Source organism: Erithacus rubecula, assembly GCF_903797595.1.
Source record: "Erithacus rubecula genome assembly, chromosome: 3".
NCBI classification, from domain to species: domain Eukaryota; kingdom Metazoa; phylum Chordata; class Aves; order Passeriformes; family Muscicapidae; genus Erithacus; species Erithacus rubecula.
The window spans coordinates 139,233,985-139,248,053 of NC_136689.1; the positions used below are offsets into that span (position 1 = coordinate 139,233,985).

Genomic DNA, 14,069 nt, shown 5'->3' on the forward strand with positions numbered 1-14,069 from the left:
GTGATGGAACCCCAGAGGGCAGCAGGACCCTGGCTGTGCTCTGCACATGAGCAGGACTCATCCCTGAGCCAACAGCTCGTGGCTGCTGCAGATAAGCCAGAACAGGGGTGGAAAAGAAGCAGTTTCATTTCCAGCCTGCTGACATGCAGCTGTGGGGCAGGGAGATTGAATTACCCAGTTGTGACAGCACTTGGTCACCCACAGAGCCTGTCCCAGAGCAGGGAGCTGATTTCCAGATTTTTGTCCCTGTGCTTTCACCATGATTGTCCCATGGTTCACAGGAGGGTTCTGAGGCATGGAAGCTTCCAGCACCCTCGGATACAAAGCAGCAGAGCACAGGAAAAAGCAGAGAGGGAGAATGTTCACATCTCTCCTCCTCTTTATCTCCCGCTGGCATGTCAAAACTTCCTGGTCTCGTCACCCCTGCAGTGTCCCTGGGGACCACTGAGGGATGCTGTGGATCAGAGATGCTCTTTAAAAATACACTGATTGGAATTGTCTTGCCAGCGAGCTCAGGAGCAATTCCCAGGCCAGGAGAGAATCATTTCATCCTTTCCTTTTCTCTTCTTTTTTTTTTTTTTCCCTTTTTGATGTTGCTTCACAACAAAATCCCTTTCACCAGAGTAACCTATTTGCACTGGGAGATTTTAATAACTAACCCAATTAAGTTCAATTCTTCTGCTCAAATCGAATCACGCCAGCATCTGATACTTTCTGGAGAACAAATTGAGCGGGTTTATTTTTAGCCTCTGATGTTTCCCCACCTTTTCCTTCCCTTACAAATTAACAACTGCAGCAAGACCCTTCTGACTGTGAACCCTGGCAGCCCCCAGTGCCTGAGACTTGCCTTTTCCTTTTGAGCACTGCACAGGCATCAACCCCTGCAGAAAGAGAAGAAAAGATCGGGCTTGTTCTGCCAGGGCCCCAGCTGGCATACACTGAAGCTGAACTAAATCTGCTTCACTCTGTAGACACCACCAGACAGCCCTGTGCTAAGATTTTCTGTGGTGAGGGAGAGCTTTGTGGCAGAGCTAGAAGAGATTCTCACACGCCACTGCTAATTGAGAGGCACAGCTTGTAAGGAGAGGTGATGCCTTTTATTAGAGAGTAGCTGGAAAGAGTGACAAGGCTGTCACACAGCCTCTTCCTCTGTCATCTCCGAGCTGGACGTGCTGGAACTTCCATGCTGAGGCCCTTTGGCTTTCATCTTTTTGTCTTCAGCACTTTGTCAGTGAGTCTGAGGGGCTGGCTTGGCCTCTGAGTGGCAGATCTGACTCCAGATACTCCTGCATCAAAACTGCTGCCTCCTGTTCTTTAGGGAGGTGCCCCTTTCCAGTAGGAACCTGGGATACTGCCATGAGAATCTCCCCTGTCTCTCACTGAGCTGCTCTGACTAATAATTACCCTTTCACTCAAAGCTCATGGCCTGTTACAATCGATGCAATCTGGCTGCAAACATCACAAAAGTCATCGATTCCCCACCAGCAACTTCACCCTTTAACTCAGATTGAGGAAGAAAGCAGAAATGGTGGACAGGGTTTTTTTTGGTCTCTATACAATCTGAGAGGAAAACAAAGACATTCCCACTTGGAAGGGTTCACTCCAGCTTATTTTTCACATCAAAAACCCAGGTTTTCATCTGTCCTAGAGCTCATTCACCCTCCATGCAGTTTTTGCACTCTGGAGGAGGGTGAGATTTGGGTGAAGCTCTGACAGATGCAAACATATATTTTATTTATTTATTTATTTATTTATTTTTAATTTCCAGTAGTGTGCAGTGGTAAAGGGTGGGAAACCTCTGCAGCAGTTTCATGGACTTGAGATGCCGATATCAGTTTTTGCTATCAAACAGTTTCTCTTTTCCTCTTGTAACTGTATGGCAATAAAAACATGAAACCACCAAGGCAAGACTTGTGGGATTGACCAAATATTCACTGAAACCAACACAGTTGCACTGGATTCTGCAACAGTTAAATCAAAACCTTGCACCTTGGTCATGGGTAGGATTTTATTAGATTACGACCCTTTGAGGCATTTACATCTCTGACAAAGGATATGGAAGCCAATCCCAAAATCCAAAATTCCCCTAATTCAAAGGAAAGCATGGGGGGTCTGGGGCACATACCAGGACACTTTCTGTCATTGCACTGCTTGTACTCCTCCTTGGGACCCTGGCAAGTCTCTCCACCGAAGAAGGGGCCGTAGCACACCCGGTCACGTCTCTGAGTGCCGCCTCCACACGTGGCTGTGCAGCTGCCCCACACTCCCCAGGCCTGCCACTTCCCATCCACTGGAAACAAAAACAAGAGGAAAAAGAGGAGCCTGTTATATCCCAAACATCATCTGCAACAGAAGGAATCAAGATCCAAAGGTGAGGAGAGGAACACTGGTGGGGCAGGGTGTGGGAAGAAGGGAGGGCTCCTGCTTTGGATTCTTTGTTTGGTCCTCAACAGACATTAAATAAGAGTGTTCCCATTCCCATCCCATCAGTCCAAGGGTGGTTTTGTACTCCTCCTCAGCACCTCCACACTCTGCAAAAAGCAGCCCTATCTCTTTCCTCAGGCTGAGATTTGGGGCTGTGCTCCTGAGCACTTTTCCCATGGGCAGGGATTTAACCTGGCAGCCACATGTGCCAGCCCAGTTCCATATCTGGAGGTCATTGGGAATGTACAATGCCTGTGTGAAAATACCTTCCCAGAGAAGATCTCGCTCAGGGATTTAGAGAGACCAGCACAGCCCTTGGCAAAAAAAACATGAAGAGACATCAAATAAAGGTCCCCCCAGCTGTTTCCATTGGTGCTTCATGTGCCTTGGAAAGAGGGTTGGGATGCTGTCTCATTCCATTGTGCCTTCTCCCAGCATCTTTCCAGATTCAGTGGAAATGTGACTTCTCTTACATTAACAATGACATTTATCAAAATTCTGCTTCTTCTTTGTTAAAAATGGCATTTATCAAAGCACCATAAAAATGTTAATTAGCTCTCATAACAAGCCTACAAGGCAGAGAAACGTTGTCCTCTGCTCTACCACAACAACTTGATGACAGAACTAGCACAGGACCTAAGTGTGATCTTTACTATTTGGGCTTTAATTTTGGGTTATCACATCATCTTGGGTTGAATAATTCCTTTTGGAAGGGTGGGAGATCTATGCCTACTCCAAGAAGTAGATAAAAATTACCAAAGAAGAGGAGCAGCACTAAATCCTGGTTCTTTATTTAGTGCCATTTTGTGCAGTGGAAAGTATGACCTGAGCTGCTTTGACAGATAACTCTGAAATCAGTGAGACAAAGTTGTCTTAAAAGGAGTTCTGAATCCCCTTTTTGTCTTTGAAGATCTTTCTAAGTTGCAAAGAAGGAGTGAGACACCAAACATGAAAACCTACTTGAGACCATTTAGGAAAATCCAACACCTCTGTTAAATAATGCAGATAATGGTGCTACCAGAGTGTAAAGGGATTTTCTGAAGAAATAGGTAGACCAGGATAAATTCCAGTAGGAATTATTATTATTATTATTATTATTACTGTTATTATTATTACTGTTATTGCTGACATTATTATAAAGTCACAGATGAGTGAAGTAATTCACAAATCTTGCACAGACATCAACAAAGACTTTATTGTGACAGACCTCCTCACTGCTAAAGTTTAAAGATGAGATACAATAGAGGATCCTCTGTTTCCTTGAAATATGACTGGGAACGTTGAAATGGTGGGAGGAGAGGAACAAAACAAAAAGAGGAGGGAATTTGAAGCCCTGTGGAGGCAAGGGCAGGGTTTCATTGATATTTTCTTGGGAGTTTTTTAAGAAAAAGAAAAAACGGGGGAGGCACAGGGTACGCCTCAAATGCGTTTGAACAAAGCGTTCAAAAGCTCTTTTGCAGAACCAAATCCACCAATCATCAGACATTTTTTCCAACACCACACAGGCAAAATTAAAGGAAAACCCTTTAGTTTTCATCAGAAATCCAGAGATGGGAAAAAATTGAAGGTCAATTTCCACTAATAACCTGCAATAAAGGCGATGCTTGTGTCTATGCAAGTTCCGGTCCAAAGTGGTTATGCGGGTTATCTATGGCTAAAAGGTTATCTATGGCTAGAAGGTTATCTATGCTTAGAAAGACACATTCCCTGTGGCACTCACTCACCTCTCTGGGGTCTCCCAAATATTCACCAGCAATGGATTTTGGCTGGCACAGTCTGTTGGAACGACCCAAACCTCCTCATTACCGCACCGGAAAAGACTCAAGTCTCCCCCAAAGCAACACTTTAGTGGGATGTCAGAGGGAGACGGGCCAAGAGAAAGCAGCAGGTGCTCACTGACCTGGGCACTGTCGCAGGAAGCAGTCCCTGGTCTCCACCCAGTGCCCCTGGCACTCTGCGCCGCCGTAGGAGGGCCCGTTGCACTCGCGCGTGCGCTGCTGCGTCCCGTTGGAGCATGAGGCCGAGCACGAGCTCCAGCTCGACCACTCGTTCCAGTTCCCGTCCACTGAGTGGCCCAAAGAAGGAAAACGAGAGGAATGTGAAAACCTTTCCCTCTGGAAGGAGCCTTTGCCTACCAGGGAGTGAGGTGGGGAGGATCAAACCAGAGACACAGAGCGTGAAAGAGGGCGGAGGTTAGCAAAAGAAGTTTGGACCATTGTGGCAACAGGGATTTTTGGGAACCTATGAAGACTCCCACAGGATGCAAGTGCAGTAACATTTGAATTTTTATGCTCCACACTCTGCATAATACCATAAGAGTGGAAATTATTGACACTGCCCATTCTGCCATAAAAGTGGAAATTATTGACACTGCCCATTCTGACATGAAATTCCAAATTAATAACATTGCCAATCACAACACACCACCACACCAGAGGGCATGGCTCATGCTTTCACTGAACACTTTGGAGGGATCACTACATTACCATGACATTTCCCATCAGCACTTTTTTAAGGGACCCATTTTTCAGCAGAGCAGTGCATGAACCTGTGGAGAATGAACTTTCTCAGGCATGCAGATGCTCTGTTTTTCATTAAAGCACACCCAGAAACTCGAATCACACTATTCCTGCTGGCTGGGAAATGTGGGAGCAAAGGTGTGCTCCAACAGAGGACTGGGAACAGGGTGAGTGTGTGTGGTCAGTGTATTTCTCTCACAGCTGAATTAACTCTGACAGGCTGGAGATGTTTTACCCAGCAGTGTCTTTGATAATTAAATAGAGGAGGGAGGGACAAGGGAGATTATGATAGGGACGGGGTTGGAGAGAAACAGGAATACATCTTATTATCATGGTATGGACTGAAGCATTCCCAAGTGTGCTGGTTACACCCTAATTGGTCCCTGATCAACAGATCCATCACCCAGTCTGCTCTTCCTGGAGCATCTTTCTCATTAACAGTGGTCATCATGCTCTGTTTAGATCTAATTAGCTGCTAGATCTCACTCGGGAAAAACAACCTGAATCTCTGAAAAGTCTGAATTCTGGCTCAAATCACATTGCAGCTTTTTTTTTTTTTTTTTTTTTTTTTTTTTTTTTTTTGCTTTGTTTGTCTATCCAAGAAAAGTAAATGCCAACTGGTCCCCCGTGTAATCTGCAAGGAATTGATCAGCCCTGTGTAATCCCCATTGCAACTGAGCAGCTTTTTGTTTGCAAACTCAGCTAAAAACATATGTTAAAAGCATCCAAATGAGCAACTCAACTCAAAGGGGATCATAAGGTGTGCAAAATCAAGGCAAGCATAAAGACACCTCCAAGAGGTGCTTGTTTTTAACAATCGAAAAATTTATGTTTTTATTGTGCATAAATTCAAGGCTTCATGCCAATGCCTATCAATCCCAACGAGGGAAAATGTGAAACATAGTGTTTGACAGGTGATTATTCCTTGGAAATGATCCAAAACTCCACAAAGTAGGTCATACCAGGTATAAATTAACCTGGCTTTTCTGACTGAAGGCTGTGCTGCTAAGTTTCCATGGACTGATCATAAAATCATGGAATCACAGGGTGGTTTGGGTTGGAAAGGTAAAGATAATTTAATTCTACTCCCTTTGCCACTTTCACTATCTCAGGTTGTTCCAAGCCCTGTCCAACCTGGCTTTGAATACTGGGGCAGTCACAGCTTCTCTGGTCTCATCACCCTCACAGGGAAGAATTTCTTCCTAATTATGATGGTCTCTGCCCCACATTAACATTTCTCTGTGTTGGAAAAGTAAGATTGCATTCACCACATCAAATGTGACATTTACCAAAAAAATTGCATTGATCAAAAAAAAGGTGGATTTTTCCAACACTCTCCCTACTGCTGGTGATTGGCAGCTTATCAGGAGTGCAAGCATTTGGAGATGGCAAAATAAAGGAGCCAAATCCATAATTTGGTTGTTCAGTGGGGGATTTTGAACAGATAATTTCCTTGTTATTCACAGGCTGAAATTTCAGAAATATTATTTAGAAAGGGAGAAACAAAGGTGGCTGTGTTGTCCCTCCAGCCACCTTGCACTGATGCAAAGATGCTTCTTGATCAGGATGCTGAGGGGTTCCCATTACAGGAACAGTTTGGTGCCATGCTCACACCACCGTGGGAGTCTATCAAAAATGTGCTTTGTCTGCTGAAGGCATTGTCTTCCTCTTTTCTCCCTCTTCCAAGTCCTTGGGGCTCAGCCCGTGGCATCCACAGCTCAGGAGGAACAAAGGCCCTGTTGTCCCTGCAGCAGAGCATTTTTATCAGCTGCAGCAATAAATCCTCGAGCAGGGTGGTAATAAACACTGAGAGTGTCTGGGGTGTCAAACACCCATTGTTGTGCTCCAGTGATTCCTCCAACACCACTCTCATTTGGTGCTGCCAAGCCTCTGATTGCCTTTGTGGCACTAATTAGAGCTGAAGCCTTGCAGAGTTGGGCTGCTTGTCTTTTCCACCGCTGTTTCGGTCGCGTTTTTATTTGGATTTAAATTAATTATGGATCAATGTTAACTCAGGGTATGCTTTATTGCCCAAGCATTGCTGGCTCTGGCTTCTTAAATTTGTCTTTTTATGACAGAGTCAATTTGGTGTCTGGGAGGTTCTTATTCCAAGTGGAGTCTTCTGGACAGCGGCCAAATATCCAAGGATAGTTACTTGGAGTGAAAACTCGATGGGAAATGCCAGGAGGCTTCTCACTGTTTTCACAAAGTTCTCATCCCTCCCACAATCCCTCTCCTCCTCCGGGGACATAATAATGTCTCATAATGATTCTCATTAAACTGGAAAAATGTCAGTTGACATTATATTATAGGGAGGGAGTTTTGGGGAGCTTGCTCGTGTACAGATTGTGTTCACCAGGACACCCAGAGTGAAATTAAGGGGGACTCTGTTTTAAACCCAGGGCCTGTCAGAGGAAAGAAGCCTCTGGAGCATAAGTGGATTTTCAGGTGGTAAAAGTAATTTTATCTTGAGGTTCTTTCTGATGTTTCAAAGCAAAACTCGAGGAGATGCATTTAGAAGTGGAATTCAGGGGCAGGGAAAAGGTAAAAAGATTAAATTTGTCATGGGAGACCATTAGGACTCTCTAAGTCAATCTTACCACCCAGAGCAGAACAACCACAGAGAAAACTTGCATTTATATTGAACTAATGCACAGACAAGTAGAACTATTTGTTAATTCCAGCACAACAAACCCAGCCAAGCAAAATGACTTTAAACCACTGGGGAGAGAAGGTGAGAAGCTTAAGATGGTCTTGGAAACAGCAATGGCAGCCAGATCCAACCCATGTAAGGTTGCAAGGACAACCCATGTCCTCTACAAGAGATCACACAGGCAAACCTGAACTTGAGACTGAACAACCCCAGGAAACACCTCTGGGTTGCTTCTTCAATGAATCCTTTCCTCAGGATCCTCCTTGGGGTAGTTCAGAATTTCACCAGAGCCAGTTGCAAACTTTAACGAGCCACGTGAGGGACACTGAGCTGGGGAGAGCTGCTGGAGGGGAAGCTTCAGATCTGTCACTGTCCCTACCTGGGCAGAGAGCGATGTTGCAGAACTTGGTTTGTTTCTCCGGGCCCTCGCAGGGGTTGCCCCCGAACTGGGGCGGCTTGCAGGTGCGGGTCCGGTCCCTGTAGCCTCTCCCACAGGTGGAAGAGCACAGGCTCCACGGAGACCACTCGTCCCAGGTGCCATGCACTGCAAGGGAAGCAGCAGAAGTGACTTTTCTTTGCCAGAGAAGGGTTGAGGAAGTGAGGGAACCCACAGGGCACAGATTCTTCCCGCCCGGAACGAGCAGCGCGTGGGAAGGCGGAGAACAAACCAACCCAAAATGTGCAAGAGGAACATCGAGTCATTTGTATGCTTTGCTATCAACACCAAGTGTCTGCTGCTTTCCACTCTTTGAAATAAACCAGAATGCACTTTAGGCTGACCTTAATTTTTCAGATTTTTGAGCCAACAGGGCATTTTTTAAAGCAAAAGATGGATTTAGAAAGGAATAAAACCCCACTACCCTTAGGGAAGCATCATCACCATCATTTTGTTGCTTCTTGCCCTTTTTTTCCTCCCTCTCAAAATTTTCTTATCCAGTCTTCAAAGACTACAACATTTTAGGGCTTTCAGAAAAGCTGTAGTCTATCTACTGATTGTTATAATGGGTCAGTTACACCTCAGAGGCAAAGTTAGGGAGACTTGGAAGGGTAAAATGGAATGGGCAACAGCCTCCAACAGTGCTCAAGACATCACTGGTAGCTCCTGGAATTTGACATTGAATTGATTTTAATCCAGTCTAATTAGCCTTCTAATCTATATGAATCTAATCTTCTCCAATCTAATCTAATCTAATCTGGCCAAGTTATTTATGGAATTTTAGTCACTATAATCTCCAGAGGCCAAATGTTACAAGAATGCACTGATCTCTCTTAAGGGACTTCATCCCTTCCAGCTTTACCACAGAAGCTAATGCCAAATCAATAATCCCTCAGAAAAGAAGAAACACAAAAAAAGCAGGGACTTCTCCAGTCCTCCATCAGTTGTTAACAGCAACTGGTGCCCCAGTGACAGGAAAGGGGGTTCAAAACTAATTCTCACCAGGCATCTTGCATGTTAAGAGATAACCAGAGGAGAAGAGGAAACACAGGAAAGAACACAGATGGTGATTTCACCATGGATGGTGGTTTCACCATCACAGAATTGTTTCTGAACGATGATGTTGCTGGTCAGGAGAAGTGAATAATATGATTAGCTTAACAGCAAAACTCTTCTAAATAATCAAAGAATCACAGAATGGTTTGGGCTGGAGGTGACCTCAAAAATCATCTCCTTCCAACCCCTTGCCATGGGCAGGAACACCTTCCACTATCCCAGGTTGCTCCAAGCCCCATCCAACCTGACCTTGGACACTTCCAGGGATGGAGCAGCCACAGAATCCCTGCACAACCACTCCAGAGCCTCACCATCCTCACTGGGAAGGATTTTTTTCCTAATACTTAATCTAAACCTACTCTCTTTCAATTTGAAGCCACTCCCCCTTGTCCATGCTCTTGTACAAAGTCCCTCTCCATCCTTCTCATAGGCTCCAGCCTCCCAAGAATGTTTTTTTTCATCAAAATTGTTCCTGACCTGGAAATGCCCCAAAGAGCACCTGCCTGCAGGTGTACTGAGTTCATGGGCTTTAGACAGCATGGAATTGTCCCCACCTTGCAGAGCAGGCGCCCATCCCATGGTGCTTGGTCTAGCAAGAGTCTCTGTATATAGAGAAGGTATATAGAGAAGGTATATAGAGAAGGAGTAGGGAACAAAAACCCTGTCCCTCCAAGAATTATAGAACAATTTGGAATGGAAGGGAACTGAAAGATCATCTTGTTCCAACCACTTTCCACTATCCCAGGTTGCTCCAACCTGGCCTTGGGCACTTCCAAGGATGGAGCATTTCTGTGCCAGGAATATCAGAGTGGAGAGAGCAGGGACAGCCAGTGTCCCTCCCTGCTGGGCAGCAGTACCTGGGCACACAGCAGAGTTGTTGCACTGCCTCTGCTCCCGGAGAGGGCCGCTGCACTGGGTGCTGTAGGAAGACGAAACGCAGAACCTGGTCCTGGTCTGCCAGCCCTCCCCACAGGTGGTCGAGCACACGCTCCACGGGGACCACTCCTCTGCTGCAGGGTCACCTGTGGGGGTTGGAACAGAAGGTGAGGATGTGGCAGCCTTGGATCCCCAGGGAATAGCATTTCCAAGTTGTGCTCGGCCAGTTGTGAGATCTGTGATGTGTCCTGTGGGTGGGGTGACGAGATGGGTGGGAGGGTGTGAGGGCACTGGGGAGAAAATGTGAGAGTTGGGAATGGGCTAAAGGGGTTTTTTGGGGGTACTGTGTAGAGCTGTTGCACACACACACATATGAAAAATTTAAAAATAAAAGGATGCTATGGAAGCATCAGGTCATTGGGAAGGGCAAACTCCACCACTGAAGGTGGCAGAGCCACTCCAGAACCTTGAGAGCTGGGATAGGGAACTTCCATTTACAGACTGCACCAACAGTGATAAAATAGAGTAAATTTATCCATAAATTGTTCACTTTTAAGGCTCCAACCTTGTCCTGCCTTCTCACAGCCCCTGCCAGTGCAGATTGGCAGAGGAGGAGCTGACAAAGTACAAGGTGATGGTGCCTAAGAAGAGTCAGCTCATGAAATCCCAGAGAGTTTCCTTGGCATTTCTCCCCCTGTGGAGATCTGCTGTGAGCATGACATGGAACAAGGCTGACTCTTCCAGGGCATCCCACAGTCCCTATCAAATGCTTATCTGATAGGGCAGCATTGGAAAAGCAACTAAAAATATCCCATTGATGGGAGTGAAAAGCACTGAGATGTATTCCCTTTGTCACTAATATCCCTGCTGGAGCTGTTTCAGCACCCACAGCCTCCAAATAAGTCACCCTGAGTGTGAAATCAGCAGGAAAAGGGCCATTTTCCATTAGTTTTCATAGGCAATATCCTACCCTTTGACAAAATGCTTTTATTCCCCACATGAAAATAAAAACCTGCCTCTGTTCTGGTTAACTGAGCCATGCATTGTTTGGGGTTTTGGATTTCTCATGGATTGCTAATAATTACACATAATAAACCTGGAGTGTAGTGTTTGGTATGTATAGAACCCAGGCATATGGCAAAAACTAAACACCAGCATAAGAGAAGAGCAATCTATTCTTGAGACAAACTCTCCAGAACCTCAGACTGCCCCGTGTCTCCTCCCACAAGGATGCATCTGGCACACTGTGGGTGATAAGAAGGATCACAGCACTGGGTGGAACAGGAAAATGTGACTCCAAGGGTCACCCATCCTGACACCCAGGTCTTGGATGTGCTATCCCACACCACAACCCCATTCCCAGAAAAAGCTGGGCAGAGGATTCTGTATTAAACTGTCCAGCTGCAATGGGGAGAAGGAAAGAGATTCTGCAGCTGGAGATCTCAGTGAGGGTTATAAACCAGCTGCATGAAAATGTCAGAGCAGGAACTGTGGTGGGGACGGTAAAGGCTGGAGATCACCAAATTTCCCAATACTGCCTAAAAGCTGTTCATGTCTGGGTTTTTCCTTGAGGTAGTATATGTGTTATTTATATTTATTTTTAGTTATTTATTTACAGTTATTTATATTTATTTATATTTATTTACTAGTGTTTTCCTCATGCAATTAAATTGTGGCTCTCATCAAACTGCTCTTTGGGATTTTTGGTAGTTATCTCTGTTGTTTGGTTTGTGTCATGCTTTTCAGCACATCTGCTTTGAATGTCTCCTGTCATTCCAGCAGCTGGGAATTAAAAATACACCCACTGATTGGAGCCTGTTGAATTAAAATGTGTTGAGGGGGAAAAGTGTAGAGGAAGACCTGTCCTTGCTGTAAAATTGACAGAATTTCCCTCTTTCATTTATTATCTGGATACAGAAAGAGGTGGAGGTGAGGATCAATCTTTCCCTACCTCATCTGTGCCATTGCAATGATTTTCATGATATGCAACTGCTATTGTTCATTAAGCCAAAGTTGCTCAAAATTGTTTCTTTTTGTGTTTTATTTCACTATTCTGCACAGCTGGTCCCAGTTAAATAAAAGTTATGGACCACTGATCTTTCCCTGGGATGTGCAGGAGACATTGTGTGTTTTGAGGCTTTGGATCTTCAGGAAAATTTCAGTCCCATGTTCTATTTTACAAGTATCAGATCTCCTGGTAGAGAGAGATCTGCATCTCCATGGCAATTTTCCTGCCTTTCCAACACCCAGACCCAGAGTTCTGCCATGCTCCAAGCTCACATCCAGCAAATTGCATTTATGGTACCATCACTTCATCATTTTCCATCCAGTGTGTCCCAGACTCCAGCAGATCCCTCTCAGGCCCACAGATCCCAATCATCCCTTGCCTGCTTGGATGCTCCATGAGCCAGTAGTGCCTTGGCATTCCTCCATCCCCCTTGAGCAGCCCCACAGCTCTGCACCCAGCAGCACCTAGTCCCTCAGGGGCAGGCAGACAGGGGATTTTGGTAGTTAAACACCCCAAGTTGTGGTCCCAAAATCTTTCTGGGAGGCCAGAGGTGGGACAGGGGCAGAGACACAGGGGTCTCCTCCATCAGCAGCTCATGGCTTGGAGAACCCTCCACGCCACCAACCTCCCCCTCAGACCTGGCTGGGGTTTGCAATCTCCATATTCAGACTAGAGCTGCTGTGTCACTGGATGAATGAATGGCATCTTTGAACCAAATCCCACCTCTCCTGCCTCTTTCCTCTTTATGATTTCTGCCTTTTTCTCTTTCACAGCAGAAATAGCTGTGCTTAGAGGAAAATCTCCTCAATTATTGTCCTTCACTTTGCATGAATCCCTGGCTTTTAAATCCATAGCACAGTTTATTTCCTAAGTGCTGGTGACTCCCTTGGGCTTGGTGTCATTCTGAACCAAGCAATTCATCTCAGCCCACTGGGACATTATGTCCAGCCTCATCTCAAACCTGGCACAAATTTAACTAATTTTCAAACCAAGTGAGACCCAGTTCTGAGACACTCTCAGGCATGAGACAGATTCACTCTCTACTCAAGAGAAACACAATAGTGCCCATCATCAAAACTGTGAATGAGAAGAACTTCTGCACTCCTGAGGGTCAAATAGCAGCAAACGCAAATTACTGAGTGAAGTATACTGCAATTATTCACCCCAGAAGTGGATTCTCACTCTGGTTTTTGATATAATGGCAAGATGTCTACCATGCTCATTGGGTTTGAAAGCTGCCTAGCCCAGGCCAGTGCTGTTTTATAATTCAACCAGGCAGAGATTACAGAATCATGGAATGATTTGGGGTGGAAGGACCCTTAAAGATATCAGGGTTTCAACCCCCTACCACGGGCATGGACACCACCCAGTATCCCAGGTTTGTCCAAACCTATCCAGCCTGGCCTTGGACACTGTCAGGGATGGGGCAGCCACAGATTCTCTGGGAAAACTCTGCCAGAGTCTCACCATCCTCATAATGAAGATTTTTGTTCTAATATCAAATTTAAATCTACCCTCCTTCAGCTTAAATGCATTGCCCTTGTCCTGTCACTCCATGTCCTTGTCCAAAATCCCTCTCCTGCTCTCTTGGAGAATCTTCAGGCACTGGAAGAGGCTCTAAGTTCTCCCCAGAGCCTTTGCTTCTCCAGGCTGAATAGCCCAAAGTCTTTCAGCCTGTGTTCACAGCAGAGTGGCTCCAGCCAAATTTGTCTTCATCCCCAGAGGAGAAGGGGCCAAGCCCTGCCCTGCATCATCACCAGTGCCTGCAGGGAGGGATCTCAGCAGGACTGACTTTGGATTAGTCCTGTACTGCCCCAGAGTGGCCTGGGGATTACCAGGAGTGTCCCAAGGGATTTTTCAGGGCTCACTACCCCACTTGAAGTGGGAGGTTGGCCCTTGCTGCTCCCACAGGTCCAGGTGCAGCAGGTGGAGAGGGTCCAGCAGATGCTGCAGAATGAGCCATGCTGGGTGTCAATCCATGGGGATGTAGCTCTGCAGCCCAGGATCACTCCAGCTCCTGGCTGCAGTGTCCCCATCAGTGCCTGCAGCTGCTCCATGGCTCTTCCTCCCTCAGCATTAACAGAGCAGCTCATCCCT

The 14,069-nt window shown here is 45.9% G+C and overlaps 1 protein-coding gene across 1 annotated transcript in view; it reads right to left on the reverse strand.

Moving 5' to 3' along the window:
* Window positions 1-14,069, reverse strand: part of ADGRB1 (adhesion G protein-coupled receptor B1) — a 202,752-nt gene that overhangs the window by 139,976 nt on the left and 48,707 nt on the right. The window contains 4 exon segments of the mRNA XM_079302799.1: window positions 2,126-2,290; window positions 4,325-4,489; window positions 7,967-8,140; window positions 9,946-10,110. Coding sequence (XP_079158925.1) covers window positions 2,126-2,290; window positions 4,325-4,489; window positions 7,967-8,140; window positions 9,946-10,110 — 669 coding nt within the window.